This window comes from Musa acuminata, chromosome BXJ1-5 (genome assembly GCF_036884655.1).
Source record: "Musa acuminata AAA Group cultivar baxijiao chromosome BXJ1-5, Cavendish_Baxijiao_AAA, whole genome shotgun sequence".
Classification (NCBI taxonomy): domain Eukaryota; kingdom Viridiplantae; phylum Streptophyta; class Magnoliopsida; order Zingiberales; family Musaceae; genus Musa; species Musa acuminata.
Window position 1 is genome coordinate 48211987 of NC_088331.1, and position 15800 is coordinate 48227786.

The 15800-nt window shown below is 42.9% G+C and overlaps 2 protein-coding genes, 2 long non-coding RNA genes and 1 other non-coding gene across 12 annotated transcripts; 2 read left to right on the top strand and 3 right to left on the bottom strand.

The window, feature by feature from the left end:
• The first annotated feature begins 22 nt into the window (after nucleotides 1-22).
• Nucleotides 23-94, top strand: TRNAH-GUG (transfer RNA histidin (anticodon GUG)). Its single transcript has one exon. It is a non-coding gene; the product is annotated as a tRNA-His (tRNA).
• Nucleotides 95-887: 793 nt separating this feature from the next.
• Nucleotides 888-1358, bottom strand: LOC135674045 (RING-H2 finger protein ATL66-like). The gene has a single exon (XM_065183456.1). It carries the CDS (start codon nucleotides 1356-1358, stop codon nucleotides 888-890), a length of 471 nt encoding a protein of 156 aa, XP_065039528.1.
• A 654-nt stretch (nucleotides 1359-2012) lies between these two features.
• Nucleotides 2013-6886, top strand: LOC135674853 (uncharacterized). The gene is made up of 3 exons (XR_010513750.1): nucleotides 2013-2280; nucleotides 2435-2561; nucleotides 6747-6886. It is a non-coding gene; the product is annotated as an uncharacterized LOC135674853 (long non-coding RNA).
• LOC103986075 (uncharacterized protein At5g39865-like) lies at nucleotides 3708-4893 on the bottom strand. Its single transcript, XM_009403952.3, has one exon. The coding sequence runs from the start codon at nucleotides 4809-4811 to the stop codon at nucleotides 4116-4118; it is 696 nt and encodes a 231-aa protein (XP_009402227.2). The 5' UTR covers nucleotides 4812-4893; the 3' UTR covers nucleotides 3708-4115.
• LOC103986074 (uncharacterized) lies at nucleotides 6370-10341 on the bottom strand. 8 transcript variants are annotated; one of them, XR_010513749.1, is made up of 7 exons: nucleotides 10166-10341; nucleotides 9766-10039; nucleotides 8660-8825; nucleotides 8273-8498; nucleotides 8036-8151; nucleotides 6729-7055; nucleotides 6370-6598 (listed from the first exon to the last, which is right to left on the bottom strand). It is a non-coding gene; the product is annotated as an uncharacterized LOC103986074 (long non-coding RNA). The 8 variants fall into 8 exon arrangements; XR_010513748.1 differs by having other exon boundaries at nucleotides 8079-8151; nucleotides 10166-10340; XR_010513747.1 differs by having other exon boundaries at nucleotides 6729-7134; nucleotides 8079-8151; nucleotides 10166-10340.
• Between the last annotated feature and the right edge of the window lie 5459 nt (nucleotides 10342-15800).

Below are 15800 nucleotides of genomic sequence, written 5' to 3' on the forward strand. Positions count from 1 at the left end.
ACCAAATAACTAAAAACAAAGCGTGGCTGTAGTTTAGTGGTTAGAATTCCACGTTGTGGCCGTGGAGACCTGGGCTCGAATCCCAGCAGCCACAGGATTAACTTCCTTTTTTTACTTTTTAATCATTCACTTCAGCCGCGTGGAAGGAAGCAAACAACATGACACTATCCGATCGAATGTTTAAATCCAAAATCTTATTAAATGTGTTTTATTTAGCATTTACTTTAGCCTGAAAGAAAATTTTAATAATAATTAAGAGTTATAAATATTCCAAACTCATATGTGTGGAGCGAATCATTCGGAATTAGTGTGGATTGCATCGATTTGATCACGAGGTTTCATGCTTACAAATCGTAAATTTTATTTTGATGATCGAGGGGGGTTCGTTCAACTACACCTTTGATCTACGTTATCCGGGCTCACACTTTGGTGCATTCTGTTAACTCACTTATCGTGTTATGTTACTAGTTTTGAAGAGGTTTTTGTCACGTATAACCCAATACAATGTTTGTAAGATCCGATCCCCTATACAATCCTCCTCTCAATCTCTGGATATCGGATCTCTGTAATTAAGTTCCGATGAAGCCATTGAAATGTACGGCAAACATAAATACGATACGGCAAGGAAACTGGCATCTTCTCATCATATCTACGCGACATCCGACATAAAAAGACGAAAAGAATACGCATATAATCTCATTTCTACGTGACATGCATGGCATGGAAGATGAAACCAACCATATGAACCATGAGTGGTCCCACAATATGAACCACGGGACTGCTTTGCTCTCGGTGTCTCGAACAAACGCAAGGCAGCTCGAAATAGCCACCGCCCCAGCCTCAATTCTAGTAAACCATCAACGCCGAAAACCCTCATCGTCTCTCCCTCAGGCCACAGCCTCCTGTTCCGCGGCCTGCGATGATTCACCGAGCGACGCCCTGCACAGCGGGCAGCTCGTCTGAGCCCGTAACCACTCGTCGATGCACTCCACATGGAACCCGTGGCCGCAGCTTGGCAACACCTTCATCTTATCCCCCTCCATCACGCTACTCAGGCATATCGAGCACTGCGGCTCCTCGCCGGTCCCCGATGCTCGGTGCAGGTGCACCGGGAAGCTACCGATGATCTGCGGTTCGAGGCCGGCTGCCGGCGCCATGCTCACCGAGCCTGTTTCCGCCGTCCTGCGGCTGTGGCGATACGCCCACCTCACGAGCAGGCACACAAGTGTGGACGACAGGAGAACGGAGACGGAGATGAGGAGGATGAGGTTAAGGAGGGCGCCGCCGTGGACGTGGAAGTTCTTGTCGTCGAGATCGTCGTAGTGCCAACGGAAGGGCTGAGCCTGCTGGGCTGCCATGCAGGCAGGCGGGTGATGGTGGTGGATACGGATTGTGGTTTCAGCTTAACGAGGGTGAGAGGTGCGATGGAGTTTTGGCCCGTACCACATGAGTTCATCATCTCCTCACCTATCTCTCTCTCTCTCTCTCTCCTCATCATCTCCTCACCGCCGGGTTAGGTGTCCAAACGGTCGGCCACGCCATCTCGACTCGACCCCAAATGGACTAAGCACATGGGAAGTGTTGACATGATGGTGGGCGTTCGGGTTACGCGTGCCTCAGACCTGTCGTTGAGATCGCATATATAGGTTGTGTTCTTCGATCACGAGTAGGCATATATGATGAGTTATGGTGGTCATATAAGACTCTTAATGTATGAGTGGCACTAATCAGATAGATCATGATTTTAATTAGACCATCAATTCATTTGTGTACCTCATCTGATCTACCGTTTCTAATTTGATGAGTTTTATAAAGCCTTAAACCGCTACAAAACAGCAAAATTTGTATCGCAAAGTTGTTGGTCCAATTCGAAAGCCTGCGGTGTCTATCTATCATACAAAGCGTAGTAGAATGCAAGATTAAGCCAACCCCACCTACACTTGGGTCTTTATATGAACTCGAGCATCACCCGCCCCGAAGGCCTGAAGCACTCGCTATATAAAGAGGTTCCGCTCCCCAAAAATTCCAACTCCCCCCTCTCCCACGAAAAGAAAAAGAGGGTTAACTATGGCGGACAACTTCCAGAAGCAGCCCCTCTGCTCGCTCGTTTCCGACGTCGACAACCACCATGGCGGCGACCCTCCCCGCCTTCCTAATTGTTCCACCTGATTGTTCCCATCCGATCTCTTGCGTTATTTCGGTGGATGAAGGAATCGATTTCCCCTTCGTATTTTGAGTCCGATTGCAGCTACCGCGACGATTCCGATCTGTGCTGAATTGGTAAAGCAAATGTTCGGCAGATGATGCTTTGAAATTTTTTAGTCCTTTTGTTTCTTCATCTTCCTTCGCTTCTTGCGATCCATCCAGCTGATGCTGATGGAATCCAAAATAGAACTTCGATTTATGGCCTACTTATTTCTACGGTACTCGTTAGATGGATTTCATGGGCGAAACTAAGGCGATGGGGAAGAATGGTATCGGCCTATGCGTCGTGCTTCGAGAAGCAGAAGGAAGTTCGATGAAACCGAAGCCGAGAGTATTACGATCGTGGGGATTCACAAGTAAGTTTCGTATTTCCTTTTTAATTTTCGCTGGTTTTGTGATCTGCTGCATGCTTCGGTTAGCAATTCAATTTTATGCATCTTGTTATTCGTCTTCTCTTTGATCTGCGGGCACCATCTCCACTAGTCGCTCTAGTGAACAGACATAAAGGCAGAGAGAGGCGAGTTCCAACTTACACGCTTGATTTCAAACGGTTGTTATTTTGACACATACCACACGCCTAAAACCCCAATTATAGCACGGTCCCTCTATCGTGGTCTGCAAGGGTAAGAAGTTACAAAAGGTTCAAATTAGATGGCGGAGTGTGCCAGAACGCGGCACAATTCCCATGCCAATATGAGTGGGTCCTCAAGGCAAAAAGCATATGAAATGAGGAGGCCCCTCCATCGTCACCAATCCGGTCGTCGGACGGGCTCGACCCGCGAGACAAATAAATCAAAAAGAGAGCAACGGGACCAAGCTCGCAAGAATAGGAAGCACGAGCCTCCACCCACCATGCATGGTTCATCATTGTCACCATGACATACCCATGTGGCCACGAGAGTTGAGGCCCATCTTTGCGGCGTCAACCACTAATAACGATGGACAGCGACTCCACTTGCAGCAGTTTAGACTTTCTCACGGACCCCCCAAGAGAGAGAGAGCGAGAGAGAGAGAGTCTCTGCGTTTCATTGAGACTCGTTAAGATTGAATGATCCAGTAATTGGGGTCATGAAGCGTGATTGCTGAACCATTCGATTAGCTCTCTAAAAATACGAGGGGAGTGAGTCTGGAAGTGGTTTCAGTTAACAAGACTTGCATTTAAATAGTAAATGACTTCATTGAAGATGCACAAAAAGGGTAAGGGCACCAAATTTTGGCTTCTCCAAGGAAATTTTTGTTTGCCGAGAACATACAAACTCGGCGTACCATCAATCCGGGAGTGGAGTCTGGCGGAGCGGATGATAATTGCGTAGCTCCAGACCTGCTGCCATTATTGTTGACAATGGAGCACAAATTAGGTCAGAACCACGTTCCATCCATGTTCCTCTTCCTTGCCAACTATTTTGCTCCTCCAAAAAACATTGTAGATGCATGGATTTTACTCATGCTCTTCGTTCTAGATCGAATTGACGAGAAAAGAATAATCAAGAACAAAAGATGCATATCACGAAAACTATGAAACTTGGGAGCATTTAGACTTGTGCCATGATTGGGCAGCAAAAGAAGCAGCAGAAGAAGAAAGATCTTGGAAGGAAGAAGGAAACTCGACCGTCATTGTTAATGTCACCCTTCTCGTCAAGGGTTGTCATCATCATCCATCGACTCTTTTTTTTTTTTCTTCTTCCATTTCCTTACTATTTACTGTTTTCCTGACCGCCGGCGTCTATTCCCAGTTTCAATCCACAACTTAAACGCACTAATTGATATGCCTAATTTACAATTACATTTTCCGGCTAACTCTACCAACAAACACAAGGAAAGGGAACAAGAAAAACCTTCTCCTTTTCTTCTTCTTCCAAAAAAGAAAGGGGAGAGAAGCGACCTCCCCCGGCCCTGCGCTGCGACGTCGATCAGAGGGCCACGGCGCAGCAGTCGGGGCATCGGACGAGCCCGTTCTCGTTGCACTCGGTGCAGGTCCGGAAGCCCCCGCCCTTGTCGCTGTATCGCTTATGGCTGCCGCTGCACGCGGCGCAGAGGACGAAGCGCACGCCGCCGCAGCCCTCGCAGGCGGAAGCCACGGTGGGGTCAGCGGCCCCCTCGATGAGGGCCTTGAGCTCGCCGGACTCGTGAAGGCGGCGGATCTCGTCGGCGCCGCCGAGGCAGCGGCCGGTGAGGAAGACCTGGGGGAGGGTGGGCCGCTGGAGGCCCAGGGCGGCCTGGAGCTCGGCGAGGAAGCGGGAGTCCATGGAGAGGTCGCGCTCGTCGACGGCGACGCGGAGGCCGCGGAGGATGGAGCGGACGGCGCGGCAGTCCTCGAAGGTGCGGCGGACGACGCGGAGGGAGGTGAAGTAGAGGACGACGCCGCCGCGGCGGGGGTGGCGGTATGGATCGGAGACGGCGGAGCGGAGGGCGCGGAGGGCGGAGGAGGCAAGGCGGGCACGGTGGAGGATGCGGCGGAGGGTGGGAGATGAGGAATGGGCCGCGTCGTGGTCGTCGCGGAGGATGGCCTGGAGGTCCCTGAGAGTCGGGGAGGAGAAGGTTGGGGAGCGGCAGACGGCGCCGGCGGCAGCGGAGGATCGAGCGGTCTTTACCCACGGCGGCCACATGGGTAGGTGGAGAGAGAAAAAAAGAGAAACGTTGGTTTGTCGAGAGACGCGAGAGGGCGGAAGAGAGGGAGGCAAGAAAAGATGCGGGCTTTGTCGCCGTCGTTTGGTTCTTTAAGCAAACCAACTATTAATTAATTCTGGATTGTCCTTAGTTTTGTCTATAATGTTATTATTAGTGATAATAATAATAATAACAGTATTATTGTTGTGATGGAGATCGGGAAGGTACAGGAAAGGCCGGTGTTGCAGCTTTGCAGTCTTTTTAACCTATTATATTTTGATCTTTCGATGGCGGAGATTCCTACCGATATATACATGTATTTATTACATCCGAATTTAATCGGGCACGGCACTACAGCCTCCCGCGGGGTGAGATCAGATGCCGTGGGCGGAGACACGATCCTCCTTGGCCCCACCTAAAAAGATTGAACAGCAAGGCCGCCTCCGTGTGCACGGGGAGAGAAGTTGTGGCCCCCACTGCAGCCGATACAAAAGAACTACCTTTGGATTGGTCTTGTAGAGTATCCTCCGATTAACCTCTTGTTGGAAAACAGGGCCATCTCATACTGCACATCTTGGATATGATAATGTCAGCTGGCCCTTCGTTTCCGTGTCTTTCCTTCTTTGTCTCCAAGTTTGAGATTAGAAAAAAAAAACAAAAAAAAATCTAAAGAGGTCATCATGATTTTTTTATTATTATTTTTTTAATTCAAGGGTCGTCATGTTTTAATATGAGCATATGCTATAAAAAAAACCTATGAAAAGTGAGAACCATTTTTGCATGTCATAGACTCGTGATGATCGTTTTCAGATGACATCACTGTTCATCAAAGTATGGCCTTCACACTGTGATTAACGAATTCGCTTTGATTTCAGAACATAATGTCATTACGCTAACCATTTGCCGAGACAGAGACCTCCTACCGATTAATATACGGATACAAACAAGTGTCATGGGGGTTGGGAGTAGCAAAAGTAGAACAATTACTACATAAAAGTTGTATTTTTTGCCGGTAGTAAAGGGAATTTAGGTAGTTGCCATGCCCCGCGGATTAGGACGATGGTTGGTAGCAATAATCTAATTATTTGGGTGGACCACGAATACCTTTTTAAAACCCATATATACAGGGATGATAGTTAGTAGCAACAATCTAACTATTTGGGTGGACCACCAATACCTTTTTAAGACCCATATATACATACTGGCATCGTACCTCAGCCTTATGAGAGGGACATCGAGTTCTTTATGGGAAGGCACATCCGACTTGGTAAAAGAAATACATTTCATTGTCTTATTAATGATGCCCCCCATGATATGATGGCATCCACACCTCACAGCACAGTGATTGTTATTCCCAACTAATGAATTTGGTGGAAGAATGGGAAAACATCCTCTACGTCCAAAGGTTTGAGAGGAAGCGCTAACATACGTGGCATGTTTTTTTTTTTTTTTTTAAATTTAATCTTCTTTGTTTTTTATTCAAAACATTTTATTTTACCGCTAATAATTATCTTAGTCTTATTTGAAAGACACAGCAAATTTCCAACCGATCGAATGTGGTAGAAAATGTGGTAAGAAGAGACTTGCACCACGAGAAATGCACTCCACATGACACTGCATGTAATGAGTCGTAAAGATCCTATTCAACCAAGGAAGGATGTAGAAGAAACCTTGCTCCCGGATCAACGCATTCCACATGCTCCGTGGACTCTTCTGCACTGATCTGGAAGTCGACATACCCATTTTGTGATTGCCTAGCACGTGCTTCTGCCTACCTTAAATTTGGCTGGATGAGTAATGTATGTATGAGCTTAGCTCGAGGGAAATACAAGGGAAAAAGGCAGTTTGATCAAATTAGTTGAATTTTACCACATAAATCTCCATGGTTTGTTGATCATATAGGATGGATTACCTACCTCCTCACTCTTTTGTAGGTCCGAGATGGCCAAACTCGTGATTTTGAACCCCTGACAAAGGGGGGGACCGCCACCTCGGCGATACCGCTTTACTATTTCGACCACCACCAGGATGCAGGATGCAGGATGCAGGATGCAGGATGCCCATCCAACTGCAGAAAACATGTTATGTGGTAAAGTAAGTAAATCATGTACTCCCTTTGATAAAGCTGTTGACAACTGGTCACAGCGATGGCCGTGGAAGTGGCAGGCACGATCCCTTCCAACCATTAAACTCATTCAACTCAACGTTATCTCTGGCTGTTGGCTTCTTGAAAGAAAGAAAACCTGCATGTAATATTTGTATACACAAGTAAGTCTCCACGTCTCACCCCCTTCCCCAACTGATCAAGCACGTCATCATCCTCTGCAGACAAAGCAAGTATTCTTCACGAAATCAAAGACCCACAGAGCATCATGACGTTGAACTTTTATGATATATTGAAATAAATTTAGATCAAGCTCAATGGTTTCATAAATGTCTATTAACACTATGTTTTGTGCATGTTAAAGGTCCTTAAACACTGCATGTTTTATATTTATCAATTCTCTTAACACTGCAGAATAACGGAGGATAGCCTTAATCTTGGTGACAAGATTCCAGCAAAATCTCTCTAAGAATACATCCATGAACATATAAAGAATATGGGAAATTTCTACCAGAAGCACAATCAAGAACACGTTGCAAAAAGCCTGCAAAAGCTGAGGTATAAAAGAGAGACGCTCAATGACATCTCAACTTTCTCATCTGTTACAATCAATAACATCAGCTAACTTCATCTGATTATTTGCCCAATCAAGAAAAGGAATTCCTAACTTGTCATGTCCATCTAAATGAGATAAATCAATATAACCAGTGCTAAATCAGCTACTATGGATGTTGAGAACACCAAAATCTGAGAAACTGAGTTAACAAGCAAATAAAAAAATACTAACAAGCATAAAAACGTGCAGATCATGTGAATAGAAGGAGGTGCTTTGATGAACAATGTAATTCATAAATATTCAATATGGAGCAGAAAACATGGATCTACTCTATACTGGCTAGCTATCAGTTAGATAGATTACTTCACCTACATGCCTCTGCAGCTCTGAGAATAAGACGGGATTTATAATTGCAACTTGTTATCCATCTTAATGAAATAAATCAGTAGATCAACTACTACAACTGCCGAGAACACCGTATCCAGAAATTGAGTTAAGCAAGTATACAAACGATATAATATGGTACAAGCACAAATACATGCAAGAGTTATGGAGAACAATACATGAATATACTCTGTAATGGCTTGCATAGATTGGTTACTTCACCTTGATGCCTCTCCAGCTCCGAGGATAAGACGATGGCTTTCTAAAGTTAGACAGGTTTCACCAAGATACCACTCTAGCTCCATGAGAAAAGGCAGGAATACATAAGCAACTAAAAGGAAAAACCATTGCACGTCTCGTGCTTTATTTATTTCCGGTGAGAACATGAAAACTATGCAACTTTGTAATTCTTTAACCTTCCGCAGGTAAGTTTTACTAAATCTTTGGTCTTCTGGACTGGAGCATCGACTATCAAAAGGCACCCCCATCGTGGCAACTTCATTATGATATGAACCGCCTTCCTACTCATCCCCGGTCTCGGAAACATGTGAAGACCGGTGTAGATGCTATAGGCATTTAGTTCCTCGTGCTTGTGACGGTGAAGAAGCTTCATCGGGTGATATAAACCAGAATTTACCAATCCTGAAAAGCATGATTAATATAACATGCATCGAATGCTCACAAGACCATCATACATTTCTTTAAAGAATGCCTAATAATTAATTTCACGAGTGTGGAACACTTTCAGAAGCACACAACGGCCCCTGACACTCGAACATGTTCGAGTGAGAGTGAGAGCTAACCTTTCAAACTGAATTGGTTCATCCGGCATCTTAGACATAGTTTCTTGGTACACTCTTCCGGCTTTGCAAGAACAACATTGTTGACAGCATCATCATCAACAGAAGCAGAGGACGGTGTCAGTAGCTTTCTCATCTTTCACACGATCTTAGTTCCTGTCTTCTTAGGCTGTAAAATCAGGCACCTCATACATATTATCAACAGAATCAGGTATCTTCTTTGCAAATTTGTTGATGAATCAGCAACTGGGATTATACAAATGTCTCTGCTCTTTCTTTGGATGGAAGCAGGTATTACAAACTATCCTAAGGGTATAACCTTGATATCAAGTAAATGATATGATCCAAACAATGAACAGGCAACTTGGTGTCATGTGACGAAGACAAAAGTTTCGAAAAGAAAAAAGTGGCCAATGAAAAGGAGGAAATATATATTATACACATTTGATGTTGGGCTGACAGTCCATAAATTCAGCCCATTGCTCATCTCATCTTAATCTAATCTTAATTAACATTAGGGGGTGTGGTGGTTACGTTTTGAAGATAGAAAAAAAGTATAAATAGGGCAACAACGTGGGAGAAGAAAACGGCCACGGGATTTCGAAGAAAAAGAGAAAAACAAGGCAGAAAAGGAAGAGAAAGAAAGGGAAGAAGACAAATCTACAGAGAGGTTGTTCTCAATCATCTAGCAGTGTTCTCATCTCAGGTTAGATCAAATCTACAGTAGACTCTTGCTGTGATTACTTGGGGAGGTTTTAGATATTGTTGACAGTGACGTGATCCTTGTATCTCAGTTATTCTCTTGTGATTATTGCTAGGGTTTAGGGCAAGAGATTGAGATTTGTATCTCAGTTATTGTCTTGTGACTATTTGATTGTGATTTCATTTAATTTCGCTGCATATCATGGTCTTCTAGTATTTATTCATATACAAAGGTTATTCCGCTTTATATCCCTATCATTTAACACAAATAATTAATGAAAACGATAATTCTCACTTACTGTCTTCGTTCACCATCATTCTTCTTGAAGCCATTGGAAGAAACATAAGCACCGTCTTCACTTTAGTGAACAGAGAAAATATCCAGAGAGAGAGAGAGACAATTTTACCTGTCTTTGATGATCCTAGGGCGTGAAGAGCAGATATGAGAAACTGGATGCGGCGAGCCGATGGATCGTCTCCCTCTTATTCACGGTCGGTTGTGGGCTATGCAACTCCTCGTCGATCTCCGACAGCTATGCAACCCCCGCTGCTGCCAAGGAAATCGAGTCAGTCCCTGTTAGCCTTCCACAGTACCGCCTTTTCTTGCTGTTGATACCTTAACCTCAGCACCCACAGATCTTTGTCTCTGATTCGTACACCGCACCACGGTGCCCTAAACCCCTACCGATCCAGGAAGGACCAGAAGCAAGAAAAATGGAAGAATCATCACGAAGATCCGCTGACCCTAATCCCAACAAGATCGCGATGGATCGTCAGAGAGGGCGAGAGATGGGAAAAAAAACGTACCGGCAGATGGGAGTTGGGGCAAGAGGGAGAGATTGAGCAGAATCGCAGCTTTATCATCGTTTGATTTGTATTTCAGTTCCAATTGTTCAGGGTTCGAGGCGAAAGGATGAGACGAAGCTCAATGGAGCGACGGCCAGAACAGCGTCCGCCGTACCGAGGGCCATTTATACGGTAGGAGAGTGGCTGAGAGCGCTCGAGTTCGCGATCGCATTTATATGATTTTTTTTTTTTTGTCTCTCGTTGAATTGTGGTTATGCTTTGTGTTTCCTCAGTTCTCAAACAAAAATTGTTTTTTTTTTTTTTTTGTGTTTGCTTTTAAAAGCTTGCCTGCATAATCAGTGGTGTGTTTGATATAGCATTTTTTTGTTATTATTATTTTTTATTTTTATTTTATTTTTTATTTATTTATTTATTTATTTATTTATTTATTATTATTATTATTATTATTATTCATATTCTTATTTTCATAATTCATTATTTCATTCGTCGAAATCTTATTTGGGTCGACGTCGATCGATGCCACTCCATTATTCAACATTGTTTTATCGTCTTACGCTGCTCGATGCCATAGTTCATCTTGTGACGTTTCTAAATCAACGAAGAGAAAAACATCACTTGATAAAGAGGAAGACTTTGATCAATGCTACTTACCATTGAATGTCGCTGAGAGCATTCTCTCACTATCCATTAATTCATAAGATATAAAAAAATTAAAATCGAAATAAATAAAATAAAAAAATTATTTAAAATAATTTTATTTTATTAAAATTTGAAACTTAAAAAAAATATTTATATACGTGTACAAATTTTATAAAATAGGACAATAACTAGTGATCCTTGAGATAACTAGTGAGTGGACCCTCCTCAAATTCTAGATTGGGGTACCTTACCTTAAAACGGGTTAAGTCGATTTTATACTCGAATTGATACGAGACGACTCTTATCCTCTCTAGACCTTTTTTACACTCAACAAATGTCTTATAATCGACGATCATCTCCTCTCGATACTTTGGTATCATGCGTCACTCAACCTACAACTATTCTCTCAGATCTCGAGCCAACCTATTCGTTATCACAACTTCCTCGATGAGCTTTGAGTTCATCCTCCATAGCTCGTTTATTTGCTCCAGACTTATTTCAGTTGCTTGGCGAAGTTGGCAAAGGCATTGCTCAACTTCCTTAAGTAGTCAATCTCGAGTTTGTACTAATATACGTCGTATTGACGAATGTCACCCCTCCACCCACTTATAACCTGATGTATATTAGTACAAACACGAGTAGTCTCACTTTCTCAGTGTTAGGTAAGCTTTTATACCTAATTATAAAGGGTAAGAATGAAGTTTGTAATAGCATTTCTAGTCATAAAGAACAGGAAACTGTAATTATCTTTCTGATAATAAATGAGAAGAATGAAGCTTACGATTGTCTGTTTTAGATCTTCATTCACGTGGGTAAATTACCGGAGGTGACATTCGTCTTTTTCTCCCTTTATAGGCACCATGTGGTGGTGACATGTTGATTGATGATTAGCTGACAACGTATCACCTATCACTTATTATTCCAAGTCACTTATTTTTTTATTGGCTAGAGCAGAAGATCTATAATAATTAATCGATAAAGAGAATCCCTCCCATTAAGATCATATCTAAAAAAAGTATATTATAATTAAATATTTTTAGTAATCATATTATAATAATAATCATAGTTTAACATTAATTATAAGATATTTTATTTAATTTGATAATATCATATAATGTAATATTTATCGAGCTAACAGATGACTAACTGTACCGGAACTGTGTGTGTTGGGCAGGTGATAGTAACATTACGTATGCACGCACATTCTCCATCGGAGGCATTGTAGCTGGAGAAGCAAGCACTGTTATCCCAGTCGCAGATGACAACAGTCGAAGTGAAAAGGCAACATTCCAAAAGGCAGACAAACGGTTGCAATTCTTTCTCCGGTCGTTGAGAAACCGAGGCAACTAAGGCTGTGGGAGTTGTAGTCTATCGAGGGGAAGATGCTTGTGATCGTGTTGCTTAAACGACGAGTGGTGCAGCACTGGTTGGTGCCAAAGCACCCCGTTCAGAAAAGTTATCTGACAAATACTACCATTTTGGTGTGTTCCCTCCGGTAATTCTGATCTCTCTGACGAGACTAATACGAAACAGTCAACAGGAATCGACTTTTCAAGCTCCACTTATTCCATCTGAGGATCCAAGGTGGGAGAGAGAGATAGAGAGAGAGAGAGAGAGAGAGAGAGAGACGGGACTTTGGGATTTAAACTAATGGTTCAAAGATCCGGACATAATCAAAATATGCTTCAAAGAGAAAGAGAGAGAGATGAGATGTCGTTTAATCTAATTTGTTTTATCATGATAGATTAGAGGAGAGCTTTCATAGAAATAATTGAAGATAAGAACAATAATTGAAGAAGCTTTATTGTAGAAATAAAATATTATAGAAATAAAATAGCTTTAGCTTGAATCTATTAACATGTTCCCTCTCCTATTTATACAAAAATGAAATAGCTTTAGCTTGAATCTATTAACATGTTCCCTCTCCTATTTATACAAATTAGGAGGGAGGATTTCCCTAACAGAATAGAGGATTTTCCTCAACAGAATAGAGAAATTTCCTCAAGGAAAATCTTATCTTCTATCATGCCCCCGCAAGATACAAGGATACCAATCTTGGATCGATGCAAAGAATTGTTTACAAGCGAGAGGCTTCATGAGTAAGATAAGTGTAGATCACTGCTGCTGTTGTTACGATTGCTGTTGCTGTGATGGCACAGGCGTTCCCTTCATTCTCCTTAAGTCTGTCGAATGTTGACAGATCAGCGAAGACTACCGCGGTGCGTTGGTCGCTGGCCGAAGGATGAAGCTTCACTTTTCTCAGCGACGTTGGTCGCTGGCCGAAGGCAAGAGCGAAGCTTCGCTTTTCTCAACGACGTTGGTCGTGGTTGCGATTACGACGGCTGCGACGTTAGAGAAGAAATCTACAGCAATGTTGCAGTGATGCTACTACAGCAAAGGAGGAAACTGCAACAGAGGAGAAAGCTGTAGCAAAAGAGGAAGCTGTAGCAGAAGAAGAAGGAAAATAGCTACAACGAGGAAGAAAGGTGGGGCAGTGCTAATGAGCAGCACTAGAGATGCCGTAGCGGAACGGAACAGACATTGGCGTAGAGTGGCAACACCAATGATGAATTGACAGCGAGATGAGAGCTTGCTCTAGGCAAGCGGCTCTGATACCATGATAGAAATAATTGAAGATAAGAACAATAATTGAAGAAGCTTTAGTGTAGAAATAAAATATTATAGAAATAAAATAGCTTTAGCCTGAATATATTAACATGTTTCCTCTCCTATTTATACAAATTAGGAGGAAGGATTTCCCAGAATTTTCCTCAACAGAATAGAGAAATTTCCTCGTATAGTTATGAAAATCTTATCTTCTATCGAGCTTTTCTCGAAGAAAAAAGAAAAAAGAAAAAGGCCCGAAGCTTATCGAGCTCCCCGGAAGGGGTACAGCCATCGGACGACGGTAAAGGCAGGAAGGGATGATATGATATACCCAAGTGGGCACGCATGACTGTAACGCGTCGAATGTCCGATTCGGCTCTGCTTTTTGTGGACAGGGAGATGAGTCTTCGGTGGGGGGGGGGGGGGGGGGTGAGAAAAGCGGAGGGAAGGGGCGTGAGAGGAAGGACCGAGCTAAGCGTTGGGCTGCTTGGATTGCAGGCGGGAAGCACTACCACCGTACGGCTCCTCACACTTTTGCTGCTGCTGCGCGCATCTTAAGTGGCAGTGAAAGGGGTCCCCATGTCGGCGGGTAATTGTTGACGAGTAAAACGTATACGAAAACAAAAGGATTCAGCCATGCGGTGCAGAAGACGTCCGGATTTGGTACCTCCCTCCCTACTAATTAAACACTTGGCTTCTCACTCCAATTTTAATTGCCAAGTTACAAAACAGTAACGACACCCACTTTAGTTGACATTGTTCCTTGTTTGATTGTAATTATGTTGAACAACCTTACAAAATTGAAAGAGAGATCCATGCATCCGAGGAGTTATTATATAGTGAGATCTAAATATCGTTACTTTGTATAATAAACGTTTGGGTGAGCATCTTTTGCAAACCTGACTATCATCACGGTGCATCCAACTTACGATATCATAAAGTTTGATCCACTCAGCCTCGTGTTGAGGCATCAGTTGCAATGACGATGATATGTTATGGGATATTACGATAAAACATTAAAAGTAAAGAATATGAAACCTTGATTCAGAGGACGATGGCTATCGAGGCTGCATATGAAATTATTATTGTATGACGATAAGAAGATGTTAGGATGATGATGATGATGATGATGATGATGATGTGTCAGTTTGAGATATCACGATAAAAACACTAAAAGTAAAGAATATATAAAGTGTTGATTGGGAGGACAATGGCAGTAGTAGTGGCTGGCTGGCTGTACATGAAATCGTTATCCTCGGTGACGTTACCAAATATGCACGATATTAGAGTAAAACCCACCATATCTAATCTCTTGTGGAGCACCAAAACCTACTCTCTTTAATCGATCCACACACACCTTGGGAAAATAAAAAGGCTGACGACAATAAATCAAACGAAACCTCAATCGGCACGAGAATTCGAACTCCTCATCCATATGGATTGAACTTTTGCCTAACGATTAGGTATCAGTTGGGTCCACGGCAACTCGAAAGTCTTCCCATGATTGATGTGACTGATAGTTCAAGGCGACCTTTTTGGCATGAAAAAAATGTAAACACGATCCGGATTCGAGAAGAATGAATGATTCAGATGGGTAGTTTCTCCTGGCAAGCAACAGATCATCGGAGAATCGATTCTTAAATGCAATGTAAACATCAACCCACGTATGCTGCTTCCGAGGTGGTCAATGAATGTTAAGGATGTTGTCCACTTGGTGACAACACCATGATGCTTGTACTACGTAAAAAAGACATCTCTCTCTCTCTCTCTCTCTCTCTCACGATTTTAATGCAAGCAAGCTAGCTTTTGATATTTACAAAAGTGGTAAAATGAGATCCATGCGGAGCTCAAGTCAAATAAAAAAGTATGGAGTTTTTTAGGGTTCAGAATTACTCGTCCGAAGCCTTGGATAACTAACTATCTACGCTTACGCCCGTCGCTCTCCATCTTCGACTGGCCTGCCAACAACAAGTGTATCTATCTATCTGATAGTTTGCATGGTTCATTCTTCCGGGCGCTTAATTTGATTCGACAGTAACTTTAGCTTATCCTGTAATAATTAATGTTGTTGAGCGTTATCACTGGGGGCTAGAGAATCCCATAACAATATGTAATCCTAATATGTTGATTTGACATCCGTGGAGTAACTTGTCCGAATTCTCTCGAGTCTAGTCTACTTCAGCTCTCATCCCGTCAACAACTTCCGATTACGACGTATCACAAATTACAGATAACTTAGTTTAGGCTTCGATATTGATATCACTATAACAAATAAGATCGAGGTGGCCATCAGAATATTCTAATGCGATCAAACAATGGCGAAATTTAATAGGAGAGATGACAAGCAGCTACTCATCCACCACTGCTAACACAACTAGTGTTGAAACGT